The following is a 20,139-nucleotide window of genomic DNA, read 5'->3' on the forward strand; positions in this document are numbered from 1 at the left end:
CATCAAACCTCCACTCTCTAACCAACATCTTTTGATACATTCAAGGAGTTCTCAGTTGTAAAATGAGTCGAAATGCAGTGTTGATCTTATTTACATTGATGTTTGCCCAACTTTCTAAACCTGATTCTTTTCTATCTAGCTTGACACTAATTTAAGTCTGTTTACTTTGGGTTTGTAAGCAAGATTAAAATTTATGCCACCATAGGACCAACTTGAATGAGTGCAAAAGTCCTGCTTTTGTGGATTTTTTTTCTGTGCATTGATACTGGAGTAATTAATAACAACATGTAGGTGATGTATCAAAATAGGAATTAATGCAAAATGATTATTAATGTCTGAAATAGAGGCTTGCTGGAAGTGGTGTTTTGAAATCTGTCTTAAATTTACAAGGTAACAGTGAAATGAATCAAAATGGCAGATGAAGAAATAACTTCTTCAGTCTTCTCATTACCATCCTTATCATTTATCAGCTCAGACAGGCTACTGACAAGGTGGTCTCATTTCAAGGTGATACCTATAAACAGAAGGGAGTTAATCCTTTCTGTGAACATGCTGATAATACATCCACTGCTCACATGTTTTGATTAGAAAAGAAGAGGTAATAACATTGGGGGTTTTTTTAAGACGTTTTGCCTTATGGTGCACTCTGAAGGAATGAACAGGTTTTCCTTTAAATTTGCTATGAGGGTGTTCAGAATGATAGAGGCTTGTCTAGATATTATGGACTCTGTTACCTGCTCTGGCTTTGCAAATGCTGCCCATCAGATTAGAATCTGACTGTATAGGAAGGAGGAGGAAAGAGCCAAAGAAGGACGTGAAGCATGCTTATAGGTGAATGGGAAATTTCCAAAGGCCCAGATAAGATGTCAGCCCCTACACCTCATTGACTTTCTGTGGAACTTGGGCATATCCTGCACCAGACCTCCTTTGATTATCTCAGATTACTTACAGTTACCTACAAGATTTTTAACATTTTCTATTTATTTAGTTTAAGCGTAACTTTAGTAGAAATTAAATGCATTTTCTGGTTATCTTAGTGCCTCGTAAATTCTGTGTGTTCTTTAATGTATTTCCAATATAAGGCAGACCCATGATTTCTTAGTACCCAAACTAAAGGTTGTGAGAAAGCTTGAGTCTTGGCTTTGAGTCCTGTGTTCCTAACCTGAATAAAGCACTGTTGATGATTGCTTTTGGAGAGCTCAAGGCTTAGGACTTCCTCTTTTTCTTCAAAGCACCTCTAGAGATAAGAGGAAATTAAATTTTGGTTAATTAAATGTTGGCTACTTTTGGTTTCTATAGAAAAAAGTCCAGAGTCAGAAGGCTGTGTGAATCAGAAGACTGTGGAAGGGGATAAAAATGAAAGCAGAACAAAGAAATCTGAAGAACCTGAAAAGCCAGAAGAAAAGAGTGCCAACCAGGGGGATGCGGATGGTCAAATCAAACAGTGTAAACACAAACGAGAAAAAGAACCCAGTGAGCAGGGGAAGCCCAAGACAGATGTCCAGGACAAAGATGAAATTAATGGTAAGGAGAGAGCAACCTAACTACTGAGATAGTATACTTGTTGTACTTGATAACAAAATTGATGTAGCAATGATTGGAGTCAAACTACAAGAGCCCCACTAGGCTACAGTGGATACCATGCAACTGCCAGAGCTAAGCTGTGGAGAGGCACTCTCCCAGCTACCCTCTTACTGATTCCTCTACATTCACAATCCCTTAGAATATTTTAGCCACTACACATACAAGAGCTGACTTCCAGAAGAACTCTGTAACTTTTTTTTTTATCATGCAAATACAGGCTGTTTCTATGTCCTGGTGTTCATGCTTCAATTTAATGTTCATGCTGAGGGAAGCCTCAGAGACACATACGTTTACTTCTTAGAATTAAACAGAGCCATGACTTCAATAAAAATACTTATGCTGGGAGGAATGTTCTTCCCCCTAACTCCCCTAGCTTTCCTTTTTTTTTTTTTTTTTTTTTTGCCTAACTTTAGTGGGTCTTGGATCTCTAGGGAAAGGCTGGTTTCAAAGAGTTTTATCTAAAGTGCTCTGTGTGTCTGTCTGCAGCCTTTTCTGATGCTGACATTAGCCACCACCTAAGAATTCTTGAATGACCTGCCTTGTTTTAAAGTCCCAATGGCTTCTTTTGTGGGGAGCCAGAGGAGTTTTCTGTATGTGATGTTCAGAGGAATGCATGTAGATTCTGTAGCAAAAGTAACTGCTACAGACAGCTCTGAGCCAACTCTGACTCTTGAAAAGCTAGAGATAAAAGTGGGTTCATCAGAGCTCCTCACGTAGGCACTGAAAACATGCATCCAGGGTGAATGGAAACAGGACAGGACTTCAAAAGAGAAAGACAGGCAGAGGGCAAAGGTTATTTCAGCCCATCTTCTTGTACTGCCTTATCTTTGTGGTGCCGTACTCGTTAGCTCCCAGGTTCCAGTTGCTTCATAATCACAGAGGACAGGCTTTGCTTGTCACTGCATAAAAAAGCCTGCCTTCCCTTTCAGCCAGCCACACAGGAACTGGGAGACACATGGAGAAGCCAAGAGCAGACCTGGTATGGCTCAAGGACAGTTTCCAAAGTGGCTTCATGTGAGAGTTAGTGCCTCATATAAGAGTAATGGGATGGGAAATGGAGAGTGGTTCTAATGGCTTAACTCTAAGTGCGATCCAATACTAGCACAGGTTAGCAGAGCAGGACAGACACACTAAAAATCTGTCCTAATTACTTGATACATTTTAAGCAGAGCTTCCACCAAAGCCCCATCCACATCACCTGCAAGTGCTGCCACCTCTGAAGAAAGACCTAAATGGCCAGAAATTGCACTGAGGGAATAGGATCAGAATGGAGAAACATGAATCACAAAAAAAGGGAAATCAATCCTCCACTGGTGTCCTTCAGGTGATGCAAAGCAGATACTGAGGGAGATCATCAGAGAATTTGCCTCAGAACTCGTCATTGAGTCTTACAGGCAAATATGAATTGAGTTCATGATACATATAAAACCAAGGATGGTACCTCAATTGCCAGTATATGGATAACTATCCACACTCCATGTGAACTTCTGTAAATACAAGGATGTTTGGATTTGGCCCAGTAAGGTAAAAGGAAACCTGGATTCCTTCACAAAGCAAAATAAAAGATTGTCATAAACAATTTTATCTAAAATAAAGCTATCCATTCTGGATTAATTATTTCAGCTGCTCTGTAGTATACACAGCACTCTCCTGTACAATGAATTTGAGACTTTTTCTTGAGTATTGTTTATAATGACAGTCATACAAGTCACTCATGGAGGTGGGGCTGGTTTCACGCAGATGGCATTGGCTGCCCTCCACACAGGCCTGCTGGGTAGTGAGCAGTTTAAGTAAACTGCAATTGCAAAACAAGCCTCCCTACAAAGCCTTGAGCATTCTGTGTAAACAAATGTGGACAGGGTCTTTAGTTTAAATTTCTCAACTCCCATAATTCACATTGCCCAAGGGCTTAATTTACTTCAAAGGAAGTTTGTTTTGTCTAGAAGCTGATGCAATAAAATATCTTGATAGTGCTATTTACAATAATGCATTTTTAATCCTGAGAGAAAGCCATCCCATGTAGTGCTCATGTTAGGTACTGCCTAAGTCTTGAGCCAGCCTCAGCAAGGGGGTAAATTTCACCTACCAGGATTAAAGGCAAATGTTGTGGGTTTTTAAAAGCATCATGATAAAAGAATGCACAGCTGGGCAGATGATTTGAATGGAAGATTTCAGCCTGGCTAGAAAGGCAACCTGCTGTTTGTTGTAATCTCTCAACCTATCTAAGTATCTACAGACAACCATCCCAAATAATCTTGCTATACAATGAAAAAAGAAAACGTGTTCAGCTTCACCTCATCCACTGAGTTACCTCTCACCAGACCATTACAATTCTGGCTTCACTTCTGTCACTGATATGTAGGTGATTCTAAATAAATTGCACTGCACTTAAAAATCTTGCCTCAGTTGGGTACTGGTGTGACGGGAGGATCTGGCTCTCCCACATGATGCTGTGTTTTACTGGGTATGTGCTTTTGCTTCTGCACTTATCGATGTGTCATCAGAACTGGGATTAAAACATGTGTTCCTATTCTTTTTTCATTCTTGATTTCTTGCCTTTCAAGTCAATACCTTCTTTGAGCCTGAGCCAACAGGATTGATTCCAGGAGTATGCATTCAGAACCTGGTGAAGATTTTTGCAAACAGGACCAAGCCAGCAATAGATGGGATGAGTATTACTTTTTATGAGGGCCAGATCACAGCTTTCCTTGGTCACAATGGAGCTGGAAAGACAACCACCATGTAAGTCTGTATTTTAGAAGCAGCAAATCCAGGGCAGTGCTCTATTGCTCTGTCCTGAAGAGCAGTCTTCTATTTTCACTCTTCCCTGTCTCTCTACCACCCCTGCAGCTAGCTTGATGCACAACGTTAAGCTTTTTCCCAACAGGGAAATGCTGCCCCCAGGCAAGGAGAAGATATCCTGGCTTAGCTAAAGCCCTAGGAGGGAGGCAATGCATGACACAAACAAGTGAAAGTCTAGAGAGAAGGAAGCAATTCTTTCCCTCGGAATTCATTTCCCATAGCCAAACTCCTGATAGGTGCAGAGGCAGAAAGATCTTCTGGCTGAAAGAGCTGAAGATTTGAAAGCCACCACACTCCACATGTTCTTGGTTTCTCTGTCTAACTGGCTTGAATTCAGTCCCATTTTTTGGTCTATGTGCAAAGGAGTATAAAATATAGGCAAAAATTTAGAGAACATGGTTACATATATGCAAGATCCTTGTCCAGATTAAAATGTTCTTCTAGTTCTAAAATGCTAGCGTCTCAGGAAGCTGGACTTTAGGAATGTTTCATATTCTTTATACAGAATTTTATTTGGCAAAAAAAGATTAATAGCTGAACAAAACATTTCATGGGTCTGTGACAAGTTCACCAAATGTTGAAAGAACTCAAGTGTTTTATTATGATTTTTCCCATCAGAGCACTTTAGGTTTTTTTAATTTAAAAATACTTTTATCTCAAATGCACTTGAAATTCCCTTTTATTTTTTTTTAAATTGTTCCGCAAGAAATATGTTTAACCAAAAATAAAAGCATTCTAATCTGCTGAAATGCTTTATAAATTTATTTTTCTATTCTGATAAAACCAAAGATTTCTATTACTTTGAAATTTTTGGAACTGAAATATCCATTACTAATCCAAATCTAGTAACAGGTTCCACCCTGGATGTAGGGTATGAGTCAATGTGGCTGGAGACCTCAAACCATTATTCTCTATCTTGGTCCTAGTGAGCTTAATTTTAGACCCATTTGTACATAGGGGTGATGTAACATGCTGAACAAACTACTCTGAAACAGAGTAGCTGACTAAACCAGTTTTTAAATGCAGGCTAGAACCATACAGGCAGGTATATTGAAAATTATGTTAGCAGATCTGCAAGATTTTCACTGTAGTACGGCAAGGGTATTTATATGTATGCTTTTTACCAGAGTTGTTTCATCAAGGCCCATAGTAAGAGGTTGTCGTGCTCCATCTAGTGGAATCACGCAGTGCATCTTCCAACCTGTCACAGAAAGATACCTGAGTGGGAATTTCTTCATTTTATTTTCCCAGGTCGATACTGACAGGCCTCTTCCCACCCACCTCTGGAACTGTGCTGATTGGCGGCCTGGATATTCAGGTTCACATGGACTCCATTCGGCACAGATTAGGCATGTGCCCTCAGTACAACATTTTATTCAACCAGTAAGTATCATCCCATACTAGCCTTAAGAATAAGTGTCCCAGCCTGTATGCTTGACACATCCCCAAAGCCTGTGTTGTTTCTCTTACTGTGCTCGCAATAGCTGTATCTCAGAGACACTTGTCCAGCTCTTGACACTCACATAGGGCAGGTGTTGTCTTTCATCAGTAGAAATCTCCTGCATCATTTAGCTGGAAACAAAGTTTCCAAGGAAAATGACAGTGCTCTTGGTGTTGGTGTTTTCTGTTGCAGTGTGGGTTAGCAGGAGTTCAGTCTGGAGATTCATGAACTGTAATTCAGGCCTCCTAAAGCATAATAATCTGAGTTGACAGTGCAGTAGCAGTATATTTTTATGCCCATTTTGCACTACCGTCCAACCATTTGCTACCTTCTCCGGTGATTTCCAATTTCACTGCCATCAGTTTGTGTTCATCTCACAGCTGACTCTCTTTCTTTATGCAGCTACTCACGTTAGCTCCCATTTTATTCCTGTAAATGGATGGCTTGATGCCTCCTATACCTGTTCCTTTAGTAGAAGGTTCTGCTTTGAAAAGGCAGAGAGAGAGCTTATGACACCTGAGTGAAGTGTGTTGATCCCAAAGAAGATCTGTGATCCAGATTTAGGATAAAGCAGCCTGTCTTCCTTTAGCAAGATAGAGCTAGAGTGAATTTCTTGCTGCTTGGGAAAAAAATATGTGGTTATTCGTTTAAATTGCCTTGGTGCCTTTCTGTCTAATTTCACAGCCTTACTGTAGCAGAGCACATCCTGTTTTATTCTCAACTGAAAGGGAGATCCAGGCATGAAGCTGAGCGAGAGCTGGAAACAATGCTAGAAGATATGGGCCTCACCCATAAAAGGAATGAAGAGGCTCAAAATTTGTCAGGTGCCCACAGGATTGTTCTAAAATATTTTTTCTGCTGCCTTTTCTTTGTCTTTGGACAATTATTGTTTGAATTACATGTCTGAGGGCATATTCTGACACATCACTGTGCAGTGGGGAGGTCTTTACTCGCAAAGAGTAGGTGGGACTGCACAAATAGTAAACGTGGCACATTCTGTCCGTAGAGCTTCTGTTTCTTATAAACATACAACAAATTCAAATATACTTAAACCTGTTATTTTTAAATGAGTATATATTACAAAAAAAAAAATCTGTCAATGTAAGAAAAAAAAAACCAACAAAATACAATGTTCTATTATTTCAAGGCAAATGAAAAAGTATTCTATCATACTGCTCCACTGCTTGCATCAGTACCCTGTAATACTGTATTACACATCTAATGTATAGGCATGTATACAATAATAGAAATGTACTATTTGGTAGGAATGTCTTTCTTCCTACAGGTATAAATGCACTTAGTGTATTTGAACACATTTCACTTTCAGGTTGAAAAGCTGCTTTGAATATAGAACCAGGTGTTCTTATACTACTTTTTCCTGATTACAACTATAAAAGTTAGCTAGTTTCACATGTAAACATTAAAATCTCCTATCTTTCTGCTTTTGTTTCTGGCAACAAGCAGAAAATGGAACGCATAGAATAAAAATATATTAAAAAAACAGTATTTTTTGAACAAGCTGTTCTGAACTTCAGAAGGAAAATGTGACTATTCATTTAACTGTGCAGAAATATTTGTCTGAGGATGGGTTTTGTTTCACTTGTATCAGTTTGTCCCCACACTTGAAAAACACTGTTAATTACAGCCCTGCCACTTATGTAACCCATCTCAGACTCCTGGATGTGTTTGTCCTCTGGTAGGTGGAATGCAAAGGAAACTGTCTGTTGCCATTGCTTTTGTGGGTGAAGCAAAAGTGATAGTCTTGGATGAGCCCACTTCTGGAGTTGATCCATATTCCAGGCGATCTATCTGGGATCTTCTGCTGAAGTATCGCTCAGGTAACAGGTTTGAGAATGGAAATTGGGGGATTTTTTTGGTGGGTTTGGTTTGGTTTTTAAAACCTGTCATAGATGCAGTATGTGCCTGCTGTGTAAACTATCATGAGTAGTGGGATATGAATACAAGCAAGCAAAATTCTTTGAACAGATACCAATGAATGTGGCAAACCTGGGACCTGGCTCTGGTACAGAGAAAACCCTGCATCAATTGCCAAAACACTAAGCACAGTTCAGAGTTCCAGAGAGAGTCCATGCCTTTGAACATTCCTTCTTGTTCCTTCTAGGCAGAACCATCATCCTCTCAACCCATCACATGGATGAGGCAGACATCCTTGGAGACAGAGTAGCCATCATATCCCAAGGGAAACTCTTCTGCTCAGGCTCTCCTGTATTCCTAAAGAACTGCTTTGGGTCTGGCTTCTATCTCACTCTTGTTCGCAAGATGAAAAACACCAGAATTAGAAGGGCTGCAGTAAGTATGTAGCTCCCTCCCTGCACACGTAATTTGAAAAATACTTAAGACATATTCAGGTACTGCACCAGGGTAGAAAGCAGTTAAGTGCTGCTTGAGGCTGTGTACAAAACTGACTTCAAAATGAAGAAAGAAATTAGAAGATTTGATCACACCTCATTAAGCTATATGGATATGTGAATGTCTCTGTAAAAATCTTATCTGGCTTTATAAATGTATATTCAGCCAGACAGGTGAAAATAATAGATGGAAATGAAGCCCTTGGTGGTCTATAATTCACTCTCATCAGTTAAGTATGTCTAAACTTTTACCAATGAAGTTGCCTTTGTCTATATACAGGTCTTTCTGATGCTTGCTTTTGCAGAACACTGGTTGTAAACATGATATAGTCTAGTAACTAGCCTCAGACACAGGAAGAGTCTCCATTTATCCACAGCTAAGCCAGCCTTGCACAGCTTGAGAAGTAGGGATCTGGATTCTTTCAGCTGTTAGTAGTGCTCCCAGGCTTAGTAACAACATGATCTGTATACTCATGGCCACTGCTGATCACATTTCCCCAGGTATTTTGCATGTAATTTAGAACTGACAGATATGCTTTGTACAGGTAGATTTATGTTTTCTGCATTGCTTAGTCCTGTCCTCAGATGACTTTCACTGTAATATGTTCAAGATGCTCCAGATATGACATATTTTTGACTTACTCAAGCTGTTCAGAAGCTGACAACCCTTATGTCATGTTTTGTCCATATTTGAAGCTCTTTCATCTTTGTATCTGTTGCTTGTCCATGCTAGTCATTTTGTAGCTGTGGATCTCAATGCTCCTGCCCCTGCTCCAGCTGTGCACACAAGGACAAAGAAGAAGCTCCAGAGCAGGAACTGGATGGTAAGACATGGGGTGGTTCAGCATTCCAGCACATAGCTGTGTCTCCTGTTATGCTGTAATCTCATTTTACAGATCAATGCTGCTGAGGCCCACTTCTTCAGTACTTGTGTCTAACATCTGTATTGTATTGTAACATGAATTTGATAAGGTTTCTTTGTGTTTTTTCTTACCATTGCCTCTTTTTGATGTATATGTGGTCTCAAGTACAGATGATGAACTGGAAGTTTGTGTGCTTTATAAGTATAGACAGTTGTGAACAACTCTGCACCAAAATGTGTAATTTGTTAATGAAAATTGAAGCATATCTGGAGCAAAGGAAACTGATTTTCTCAGAAAAAGTCATTCTGGCTTTTCTGTATGAGAAGAACTTAAGTATATATTCCTGTAGATTTGCTGTGCTTTATTAACAGACCTGAATTTTTTTCCTGCTATATAGTTCCACAGCATAATGAGCAACATATCCCAGTCTAGTACAGAATTAACTGAGATATCAGTGAGTTATGTAATAGAGCAGTCCCTTTTTGTACAATGCAAACAACAGCTTTTGAAATCTTCCTTAGCATGGTTAAATATTCATTCTTTGCACAATGTTTTGACTTTTCACAGGAGATCTGGATGAACTAGCAGAAGTAATTCATCATCATATCCCAGAAGCAAAATTAATTGAAAGCATTGGTCAGGAACTTGTTTACCTTTTGCCCAATAAACACTTTAAACAACGATCTTATGCCAGTCTCTTCAGAGAATTGGAGGAAACATTGGATGATCTGGGACTCAACAGTTTTGGAGTTTCAGACACACCACTTGAAGAGGTAACAAACAGATTACAATACCTGCTGATCTTACCATCAGTCCCCAAAATGTTTTCTGAGACAGTTCATGTTCTTAAACATGTAATCTTACTAATTCCTAATATCCCATTGAAAACCCAGTCACATATGCTGTGGCACACTCAGAAAGTCTTTGGGATAGGCATAGAGAAAGGATCCAAGCCTTACTTCATGTTAGCCTTGTGGAGCATGACTCATTAGCCTGAAATCTGTCTGTCTTTGTATCTTAGTTTGTTCCTTTCTTTTTCTGAGATATTTCATAAGAGACCTCTGATTGTACAATAAGCAGGAGTACTGAAAAGGTATCTAACTTTATTTCTGTTACATTAAAGGATGATGTATAGTGTTCCAGAGGTCAGGTTATTGTACCTGTTCTATTCCTAACCAGGAGGTGTATTTGTCTATGGCAGGTTTTCCTAAAGGTTACAGCAGAAGCTGACTCTGGAATGCAAAAAGCAGGTATAGATCCATGATTCGGTATTTAATAAACTTTTCTGGGGACTGTTCTGTATTCTAAACACCAAGTAAAGAGGAGCCTCAGAACTCGCACTCTTTGTATGGTCTTCTGGCCAAAAGAAATTTGGTCAGCAAATATCTGGTTTTAGGGCCTGACATGATATCTGATAAACAAGATGAAGTCAGCAGAAAGACTTTTATTTAGACTGGATGAGGTTCTAAACTATGTAAATAAAATTGAGTGTCAAGCCCCCAGATGTCAATGGTTTTAGTAGTTTTATAAAAAGTACTTTACTAGCCATTAGTCCATAAACTACATACATGATGAACTTGTTCATCCTGTTGAGTAGGAGGAGGATTAACCTATATGATGCCACTAGATACAGCCACAGTGCAACAGTTGTAATTAAATCAATCAGGTAATGTGATACATACAGTTGGTAAAATCTGCAGCTCATTAAAAATGTTTGTGCTACCTTTGCGTATGGAGGACAAAGTATCTCCTCTGCCCCTTTTCATCTTAACCTAGGAGACACTCAAGAAAATTGTTCTACTCTTGGCAAAACTTCTACTGAGAGCAAACCAGCTGAAAAAGCCACACTTTACATTAATGACACTTCTCGAATGCCAGTAGGCATAGCTGGAGATCAAAATGAAGGCAAAGGGTCCCGACAGTATAAAGGTTTTCAGCTTGTATATCAGCAGATAAAAGCACTGCTCATCAAACGGTTCCACCATGCTTCCCGCAGCCACAAGGACTTCCTAGCCCAGGTACTGACTGACTTCAGCCGTTCTTGACTCTTTCCCACAACATTGGCAATACTGTCTTTCCCAGCAATGCCTCTATGCAAAGCAGCAGAGGTGCTGCAAATGGATAACAGAGTCCCTAACTGTTCTAATTATGATTCCAACTCTTCTGCCTCTTGTTCTGTTTCTTTCGGGCTAGAGTCTATCACCCACACCAAGTTCATGATTCAATCCCTACTAGCGCAGCATTTTATTTTTGATGTAATGCAGTTCTGTGACAACCAGAATCTTAGCTGAAAGCATTGAAAATTAAATTGTTAGTGTTCAGGAGCTAAACCAGATCTCATCTGTGTGCTCCTGCTTGTTATGTACACACCTTCAGTATTATGAGGTGTGTGCAGCATCACTCTACATACATCTAATAACCTAGTGTGATGTTTTCATGTTTCCTGCAGATTATTCTCCCTGCTAGTTTTGTGTTGCTGTCTTTAACACTTACAGTCATTATTCCTCCATTTGGAGAGTATCCTGCCTTAACCTTACACCCCTGGATTTATGGACAACAGTTTATTTTCTTCAGGTAAGAGGAATCACAGAGTAAAAATACATCTGTTATAGATATACCTTCTTCTTCTTAGATGTTTAGGATCATGGGGCTCTGTCTTACTGGCTTTCCTCACTCTATGTGATATAAAAAAGGATTAACTCCATTGGGATCAGCAGATTTAAAATAGCATGGAATTGGTACAAGTAGAGAATACAGCTGCTAGTATGTCTAACCAATAGTCTTTCAAATACCTTGCTGTCATTGGTACTCTCTTCCTATGTAAGTTAATTACCTCACCACTTGTTACATACCCTGCCTTACAGGAGATCCAGGACAGTAAGACAGCCGACTTTCTGATATGCTGTTGGACCACCACTATATTCATAATCTTAGAGGACAATGAGGTGCAAGCCCATATGCTGGCCTGCAGTAGATTTATTTATAGTTAGTACAGTATTTGGGCAAAGTTATGGAAACAGATGAAAGTGGAGACTTGGGTTTTGTTAATGCTGCTGTTTAGCAGTTTCTCCCCACACAGCATCCTTTGCCTGGGTCTGAATTTTTTTCCTTTCATTCTTCACCAAAGTTTCAGTTCTTTCCAGGTCAGTGCACAATTCCTCTGTGCTCTCATGAACGCTTGCTCAACCTTCACTTCCACATATTCCAAAGCTGAAATCGCACCAAGTCAAAACATGTGCAATGCAGAGGAAACTTCTAAACGTTTAAGTCAAAGGCTAGATTGCAACTAGCAGAAAGTAACAAAACTGAAGGCAATAATTTTGAAGTATTTTCCTTTAGTTTCATACTGAAAATTCACATGAAACTTTAATTTCATTTACACACGATAGTATGTGAAGCAGAGTTTGATATTCATACTGGTGTAACACATGGCACTAGCAATCTTCTGTAGTCTATTGTTATTAGGTTGTTCGCTGCGGAACTTTACTATTAGCAGCATTGTCTCTTTGGCCTTGGCAAGAGAAAATGCAGAATATGTTTTTCATCTTCTGATTACTGAGTGTGACAGGGCTGAGAGGGTAGAAATGTGGATTCAAGCCTTTGGAGAACACTGCTATAGGACTATGTCAGAAGTCATACTTTAATATTAGGAGAAAAGGACCATTGCTTTAGCCTGTTAACCATCTTGGAAGGTTCTGAGGTTTTGCATAAATAAGTTAAATAATTGAATTATCGGTATTTGGAAGGGGGTGGTTGGTTGGTTCTGCCATATGGCTGTCCTTCACCGATTACTATATGTATTTCAGTACAACAGTTTGAAAAAAAAAAATTATAGAGAAAGTCCTGTCTTATTCCCTTAGCAATGAGCGTCCTGGCAGTGAGCAGATGGTCTCCCTCACTGATGCTTTCTTGAATAAACCAGGATTTGGAAATCGCTGCATGAAGAATCGGCCTCTTCCGTAAGTTGCTAGCTAATCTCTCTTGAATGAGATTCTAGCAGGGTATTACTAGTGGAACTTGAGTAGTGAAACAAGAATTAATTGGGTTGTCTTTTGACTAGAGCCAATACTTCAGATATATTGTTGGCAATAATGTCTAATATTGTGTCGAAAGTAACAAACAAACAGCAAGACAACAATGCCACTGGATTAAGAATGATTCACAGTGCTCAATGTGACTAGCTGGAAACCAGCCCACGTAGCCTTGTATTAAGAATTAAGCAACCTTGAAGCTTATGTTAGTAGGTGTCATGGTTTAACCCCAGCCAGCAACTAAGCACCACAGAGCTGCTCACTGACTTCCCCGCAGTGAGGTCAGAAGGCTAAAAGCAAGAAAACTCGTGGATTGAGATAAGGTCAGTGAAATAGGTAAAGCAAAAGCTGCACACACAAGCAAAGCAAAATAAGAAATTCATTCACCACTTCCCATGGGTGGGCAGGCACTCAGCCATCCCCAGTACAGCATGGCTTCATCACATCTAACAGTTACTTGGGAAGACAAATGCCATCACTCCAAACATCCCCTCTTCCTTCTCTTTCCCCCCGCTTTATACGCTGAACATAATGTCATAAACTATGGAATATCCTTTTAGTCAGTTGAGGTCAGCTGTCCCATCTATGTCCTCTCCCAACTTCTTGTGCACCCCCAGCCCACTTCACTGGTGAGGAGGTGTTAGAAGCAGAAAAGGACTTGATGCTGTGTAAGCACTGCTCCACAATAACTGAAACATCCTGTATTATCAAAACTGTTTTCAGCACAAATCCAAAACATAGTCCCCTACTAGCTACTGTGAAGGAAACTAACTCTATCCCAGCCAAAGCCAGCACAGTAGGCCAGTGGGTTCAGACCCAGACCTTCACAGCTTCCCTGGCACTTGCCATGTGGGAGTCCCCTCAGTTCCTTCCATTCCCACTGGTGTGTTAGGAAGCAATAGCTTCAGCAATTGTTCAGATTGTCTCTGTGATTTTAAGCTATTCTTACTCGGAACTGAGGACAATATTAGTAGAGCTTTTACTTTAATGTTGTCCTACCCACTTACCCTGCCTGTAAGTTCACCTTTGGAGGCATTCGTCACTGGCGTGCTACACTGCCATTTCTTCCTTTTCTCCCGTCTTTCTCCAAGTTGTAATATCTAGCAACTTGATTCTTCTGGCTGTCCTTTCCTTTATCTTTCCCCTCCTCTCCTCTGCCTGGCCCAGGAGGAATGAAGAGGAAGCTTTAAAAAATACAGAAGAGATATTGCATGAGAAAGGAAAAGGATAGTTTCTTCGCAAAGATATGTCCACTGCAGATTCCGTTTGTACTAATGGGTCAAACACAATTCCTTTGTTCCTTCAGTGTCCTATCTGCAAGCTGAAGACAGTAAACTACTTGGCAGAGATGTCAGGGGAGATTATATTTATTCATGTTTACCAAGTATTCTAAAATGTTCTTATTATTCATAACTCACAGGGTAAGGGCTGAGAGGAGAATGTCTGCTGAGAGCATTGTGATGTTGTGAGCTGTCATGAACTGTACCTCTGCACAGCTTAAAGAGTCTGTTCCTCTACACAGGAACTATCCATGCAATAGTATGCCAACTGCCTGGAACACACCTGCTGTTCATCCTAACCTAAGCAGTGTCCTGCTGAGCCAAAAGTGGAGCCCTGAGAATCCTTCACCCTCCTGCAAGTGCAGCACTCACAAGAAGCTCACTATGCTTCCAGAATGCCCTGCAGGCGCAGGAGGCCTCCCACCACCACAGGTTGTGTCCTTGTGCCATAAATCTTTGTAGAAAAGTTTCATGGCAAGTGCTGGAAAAGGGATTAGTGTGTAAGTACCTTGCCATGCCTATATATACAGAAGGAATTGAGTATATTTTTTTAAGGGAGCAAGAATTGCTGGAATTTGGAAGTCAGCTTCAGAGGTATTAGAAAAGCTTGCACATTTAAATGAAATCTGACTACTATTTTCATCTAAATTTCAAACTTCTCATATAGACAAAAATCACAAAAAATTTAACAATTTATCAAATAATTTTAAAAAATCTTTATTTTTTTTTCCTCAAAGAACAATTCTCTTTGGAAGATTGCCTTTCTTTAAAGGAAGGAAGGAAAGAAAGAAAGAAAAAAATGTCATGATTTTGAAAAATGTGGAGTGGAGTCATCTCGTTAAAATGGAAAAATTAATGTTGAGTCAACCCCAAATATTTTTTTTTTACGTATCTTTTGATTCCATTTTGAGAAAGGAAGCTCTAAGACAGCAAAACGAATATTTGTATGCATGTGCATGAAGATGAGTAATTTAATAACCACTGATGCTGTATAGAGAAGAGAACTGCATTCCCACATGTTCCTATCAATGAATAATCTTAGTAGTTCCCTTTATAAAATGTACTTGCTCTTTTGAAGAGCAAAGGAAAATTATAACCTGTTAGTACTTACATTTTCTAAATGTTTTTCTAACAAGTTAAAGAAAACAGACTGCAGCCACTTTCAGAGTAATAGCTCACTAATTTAATGTCTCACCATGCACACCATTCAGCTTTAATATTCTTGTTTGCCAGGCTGCACACATTAGCCAAATGACTAAAATAATGCTAGTTTTAACACTAATGTCACAAACTTAATCAATTTCTGAATCCAAATTAGGACATGATCTCTTAAAAATATTGATTCAGCTTGCTTTGGTTTCTCTATCACTATTTACAATACAACAATGCGAAGTTGTTTTAAATATCTGTAAAATTCCTGTCTGTGGAGCAAAAGAATAAATTAATAGAGGGTAGATTCTGACCTTATTCACAGCATCCCAAGTTCTTTCTGTTTTCCAGATAAACCCTGTCCAACAGACAGCCAACATTTAATTTTGCTAATTGCATGCTAGTGGATTTCAGAGGGAAATTTAGTCTAAAACTTCAAATCCAAGTAGGATGCAAAATTAATTTTTTAGTTTCTTTGTGGAGATTCTAGTCTTCTAAAGGAAATGTGTTTATTATATTATCCTGATAATTTTTAAGGATATGATAGTTTTGTATAACTTGTCAGGAAGAAACAGTTCACATTTGAGTCTTCAGGGGAGAAACATAGTATAAATAATTGTGAAGTATGTCTGAGCATAGACAGCTCATCCAATGAAGGCACTATGGGATGCTACCAGACTTTTCTGTGTGTTCTCAAGGATCAGCTAGGCAGCTGTAATGCATCTTCTGTGTCATCCGGTACTGCCTCTCTGTGGACAAACGTAGAAACTTCTGGAAAGTTCATTAGACTTGGTTTCTATGACTTTATTAGGTCATTTCAGGTTGCTTTGCCCTCTGAAACTGCCCAGGAACCTTTTTAAGTGTATTCTACCTTGGGATAAACTCCGCAAGTTTGAGGTTTTGCGTTTTACAGCAACCCTGTATTGGCAAAGACTCACAAAGGGGGCATGTGGCATCATTTTCATTTAAAAAAATAGTAATTTTCATTCAAAGTATCTAACATGTTAGTGAAGGTGAAGTTTTTGTATTAATTTTTACTTCAACTTGCTAAATCATAGAAAACTACCTTATCTTCACTGGGACCTCAATTTATTTCAAAAGCTTCCTTCTTTCAGAGTGAAGAAAAAGCCTTGATCAGCCCTGGCCTTTGCTGCAAATAACTTGGGCCAGGTTTCAAAGTGAAGGGCAGCTGTTTTGTGACAAGCATTGCCAACTTCTGCTATTTCATGATTTCTTCTGAAATCTTAGTAAAGTAAGGATGTTTGGGCTAGAAAGTGAATGACCCACTCTCATTTTAGTGATACTGTGAACCTGAGCAATTCCTCCAGACCAAAGATACTTTTGCTGTTCCCCTGACAAACACTTACTTAATAGCTTTAGAGACTGTAAAGTTTATTGCGATTAATTTGGTTTTCTTTTCTTTCCAGAGAGTGCAGCACAGCACAGAAATTCTTCAAGATCTGACCCACAGAAATATTTCAGATTTTCTGGTCAAGACATATCCCATTTTATTAAAAGAGAGGTAAGGATGAATCTCTCTTTGTTTTTCATATGCAGTATTTTGTACCTGGCTGTGAAATTCTCATTTAATAATAACATAGCACTTGATTTGCCACAGTATTGTGTAGACTTGAGCATCATGTCGGTACTCCTGATGTAAGAGTGGGAGATGCTTATTTCAGGGGAGTTAATGACCATCTGCCTGAGTTAATTATCTTTTGCTTCCCAGAAGTGCTAAAGAGCCAAAGGACAGTGTTAACATGGATCCATCTGTGCTACTGAAAGGGCCTCAGCTTGCCTAACTGTTGCGCATGGTAATTAGCTGTGCACTGTCCACGGCCTGTATTTCCGATTCAGGCCTTGCTACCTTTTCAATTCCCGGCAGAATTCTTGCAATTCTCATTACATTAGCTATGTGCTGTCTGACTTTGACTGATTCCTCTTAGCACATGTGTTAGTTGCGTTAGCTACATCTTTTTAAATCCATTTATTATGGATTTAGGATAGAGCCAGTATGTGTTTCTTTAGAAGGCTTCCTTATCTCTATATGAGATGGAGATGAATCATGTCAGAAAACAAAACAAAACAAAACAATGAAAACCCACGGCAGGGAATACCAGAAGTCCTGACAACCCCACAACTCAAAGTAATCAGCAATAATTAAAAAAGAAAGCAAAGCAAAGAAGAAAAAAAAAAAAAAAGCTGTCTAGGGGAAATGGGTTCTGCAAAGCATAGGAATTTACCTTTAATTTCCATTTAAGCCTGACAATACCATTGACTCGTTCAGTGCATTAAGAGACAGGATTCTCTTTGTGTGTTTCAGCTTGAAGAGCAAATACTGGGTCAATGAGCAAAGGTAAGAAACCAATTCACAGATTATGGTGGTAAATAAAGGAACAATGAATTTCTGTTTAACCACAGAGCTTCACGATGTTTCTCTGAATGGACAAGGGGAATTGTGGCAGATAATGTAGAACAAAGAGATGGCTTCAGTGGGAAATAGGTTGGGGGTCAGCAAGGGTTTTAGAAAGACAAGGGGTTATATTTGTTTGGACTACCCCCACAAGGATAAAGGCCGGAGCACACAATGGAACTATCACAGTTTTATTTTCTATAAGAGTCAGACTAATGGGACCTGAGTGGTGGAAAGTTACAGTACTGAACTACACAGCAATAGTGTTCTGACACAGCTCTTGCAAAGTACAACAGAAAAATATGAACTCTCCAAAAAATCTTACCTTTGTGTGTAAGATGAAACCTAGATACAAACCTGTGAAATACAGAAGTAAACAACCACAGCTCCTCATCCCTGTTCTGAAAATGTGCAGTAGTTATAAAACAGATTCCACTAGTACTCCACGCTTATGTAGAGGCATCAGCTAACCCCCAGTGTGTTCTCTACACTACAGATACTAAGCTTAGAAAGATGACTGATTAGCCTGGAGAACATACTTATTTAGTTTTTCATCAGCAGTAGGAATTCACTTCAAAGGTAGCAGCTGGATGACTGGCTTCCTTTACAGAATATCTGCTTGTTCATGTGCAAACAGTACTTTCAATAGGATTAGACTTTGATTCATTTTGTGCAATAGTATTTATCATTATGGAGTACTGGCTGGCACCAGCATTGGTGAATACCTGCTCCTCTCAGGGCAACTGAAATTTTAACTGAGGTTCATGTCATGCTCAGTCCTCCATGCTGTCCAAACAGTTATATCTTGATTATACATAACAGTTATGATCTTGATTTAAAGATTTTTGCACTGTATAAATAACTGTTTTCTCCAAATCTTCTGTCTAACTAATAATTTTCTCAGGATTCTGGCATGAACCTCAGAAACTGATAGAACTTATATTATTTGTAAGCCCTATAAAGACCTAATACAACTTGTTAGAAAAAGAGCTGAGATTGATTTCTATACATCATGTAATTAAGGTAAAACAAACTTAAATTAAGTGGCTATTTAGTATTTCATCAATGTACAGAGTTTTAGGTCTGTGGATCAAGTGACTGATGATACTTTTCTCTTTGCCAGATATGGAGGAATTTCTATAGGAGGAAGGCTCCCAGTCCTTCATGTTTCTGGAGATCAAGTAGTCAATTTTTTAAGTGATCTTGGCCGAATGATGAATGTGACAGGAGTAAGCAAGACTTTTTTTTTTTTTTTTTTTTTTGGTCCCCTTACTAAAGAACTGTTACAGAGCTGAAAACCTGCAGCACTGAATTTCACTCAGACAGCTGATCTTTAGCCTTTTCTTTTTTATTTTAGGGATATATTTCACAGGCTGCTGCTAAAGAAATTTCTAATTTCCTTAAATACATGGAAACAGAAGATAATATTAAGGTATTTGCTGAAAGTAGTCTGCTAACTCAGTCTTTCTTGACATAGACTTCAAATTGTGAGAATATTGTTAGTGGCATTCTCAGATGCAAGAGCAGCTGAAATGCTATCCTTATTATAAGTAGTATGTGATACAGTGTTAATGCAAAGTTATTCTAATGCAATATTTTTTTTAAACATGTTCTTAGTACGTTTTGCTGTCCTAAATACTTCTGAGTAGGACACATCCTGCTGAATTTCAAAATGTACTTCTATAAAAGCCCTCGGCAGCAGTTGTCCAACCCTTTTAAAAGCATAGTATGTGAGCTCCTCCTGCTGGACTGTGCCTAGGAGCTATAAATTCCTGGTGCTGGATTCTTCTCTGCAGACAATGCCCACCAAAGTAGATAGAAGTCAGACAAGTTTTCTCGTGCAGCTCAGAGTTAGTAGTGAAGGCTTCTTAAATGGATCTATGCTTTCTGACCCTTTTAGGTGTGGTTTAACAATAAAGGCTGGCATGCTATGGTTAGTTTCCTTAATGTAGCCAATAATGCAATCCTTAGAGCTAACCTGCGGACTGGCCAAGCCCCAGAGGAATATGGGATCACTGCTATAAACCATCCTCTGAACCTCACTAAGGAGCAACTCTCAGAAGTCACTGTGTAAGTCTGCCTGTGCTCTGCTGCTGCCTTTTACCCCTCCCTCTCCTTGCAGTTTACTCCACCCACTGTACACACACTCTGAGGAGAAATAGTTTATTTGACAGAAGATGGAGGCCTTTCCCTGAAGTTTTATTCTA

The 20,139-nt window shown here is 39.2% G+C and overlaps 1 protein-coding gene across 1 annotated transcript in view; it reads left to right on the plus strand.

Annotated features, from left to right (window-relative positions):
- The window catches only part of ABCA4 (ATP binding cassette subfamily A member 4), an 81,669-nt gene that overhangs the window by 46,701 nt on the left and 14,829 nt on the right, over positions 1-20,139 (plus strand). Inside the window, exons 20-37 of the mRNA XM_033000400.2 lie at positions 1,300-1,524; positions 4,149-4,326; positions 5,638-5,769; positions 6,512-6,651; positions 7,528-7,665; positions 7,950-8,137; positions 8,930-9,020; positions 9,627-9,832; positions 10,261-10,309; positions 10,836-11,077; positions 11,509-11,633; positions 12,920-13,018; positions 14,613-14,802; positions 16,947-17,041; positions 17,843-17,875; positions 19,056-19,161; positions 19,290-19,364; positions 19,833-20,002. Of these exons, the coding sequence (XP_032856291.2) occupies positions 1,300-1,524; positions 4,149-4,326; positions 5,638-5,769; positions 6,512-6,651; positions 7,528-7,665; positions 7,950-8,137; positions 8,930-9,020; positions 9,627-9,832; positions 10,261-10,309; positions 10,836-11,077; positions 11,509-11,633; positions 12,920-13,018; positions 14,613-14,802; positions 16,947-17,041; positions 17,843-17,875; positions 19,056-19,161; positions 19,290-19,364; positions 19,833-20,002 (2,482 nt within the window). The remainder of the gene's footprint in view (positions 1-1,299; positions 1,525-4,148; positions 4,327-5,637; positions 5,770-6,511; positions 6,652-7,527; positions 7,666-7,949; positions 8,138-8,929; positions 9,021-9,626; positions 9,833-10,260; positions 10,310-10,835; positions 11,078-11,508; positions 11,634-12,919; positions 13,019-14,612; positions 14,803-16,946; positions 17,042-17,842; positions 17,876-19,055; positions 19,162-19,289; positions 19,365-19,832; positions 20,003-20,139) is intronic.

This window comes from Tyto alba, unplaced genomic scaffold, assembly GCF_018691265.1.
Source record: "Tyto alba isolate M040663 unplaced genomic scaffold, T.alba_DEE_v4.0 Super-Scaffold_1000006, whole genome shotgun sequence".
Taxonomy (NCBI): domain Eukaryota; kingdom Metazoa; phylum Chordata; class Aves; order Strigiformes; family Tytonidae; genus Tyto; species Tyto alba.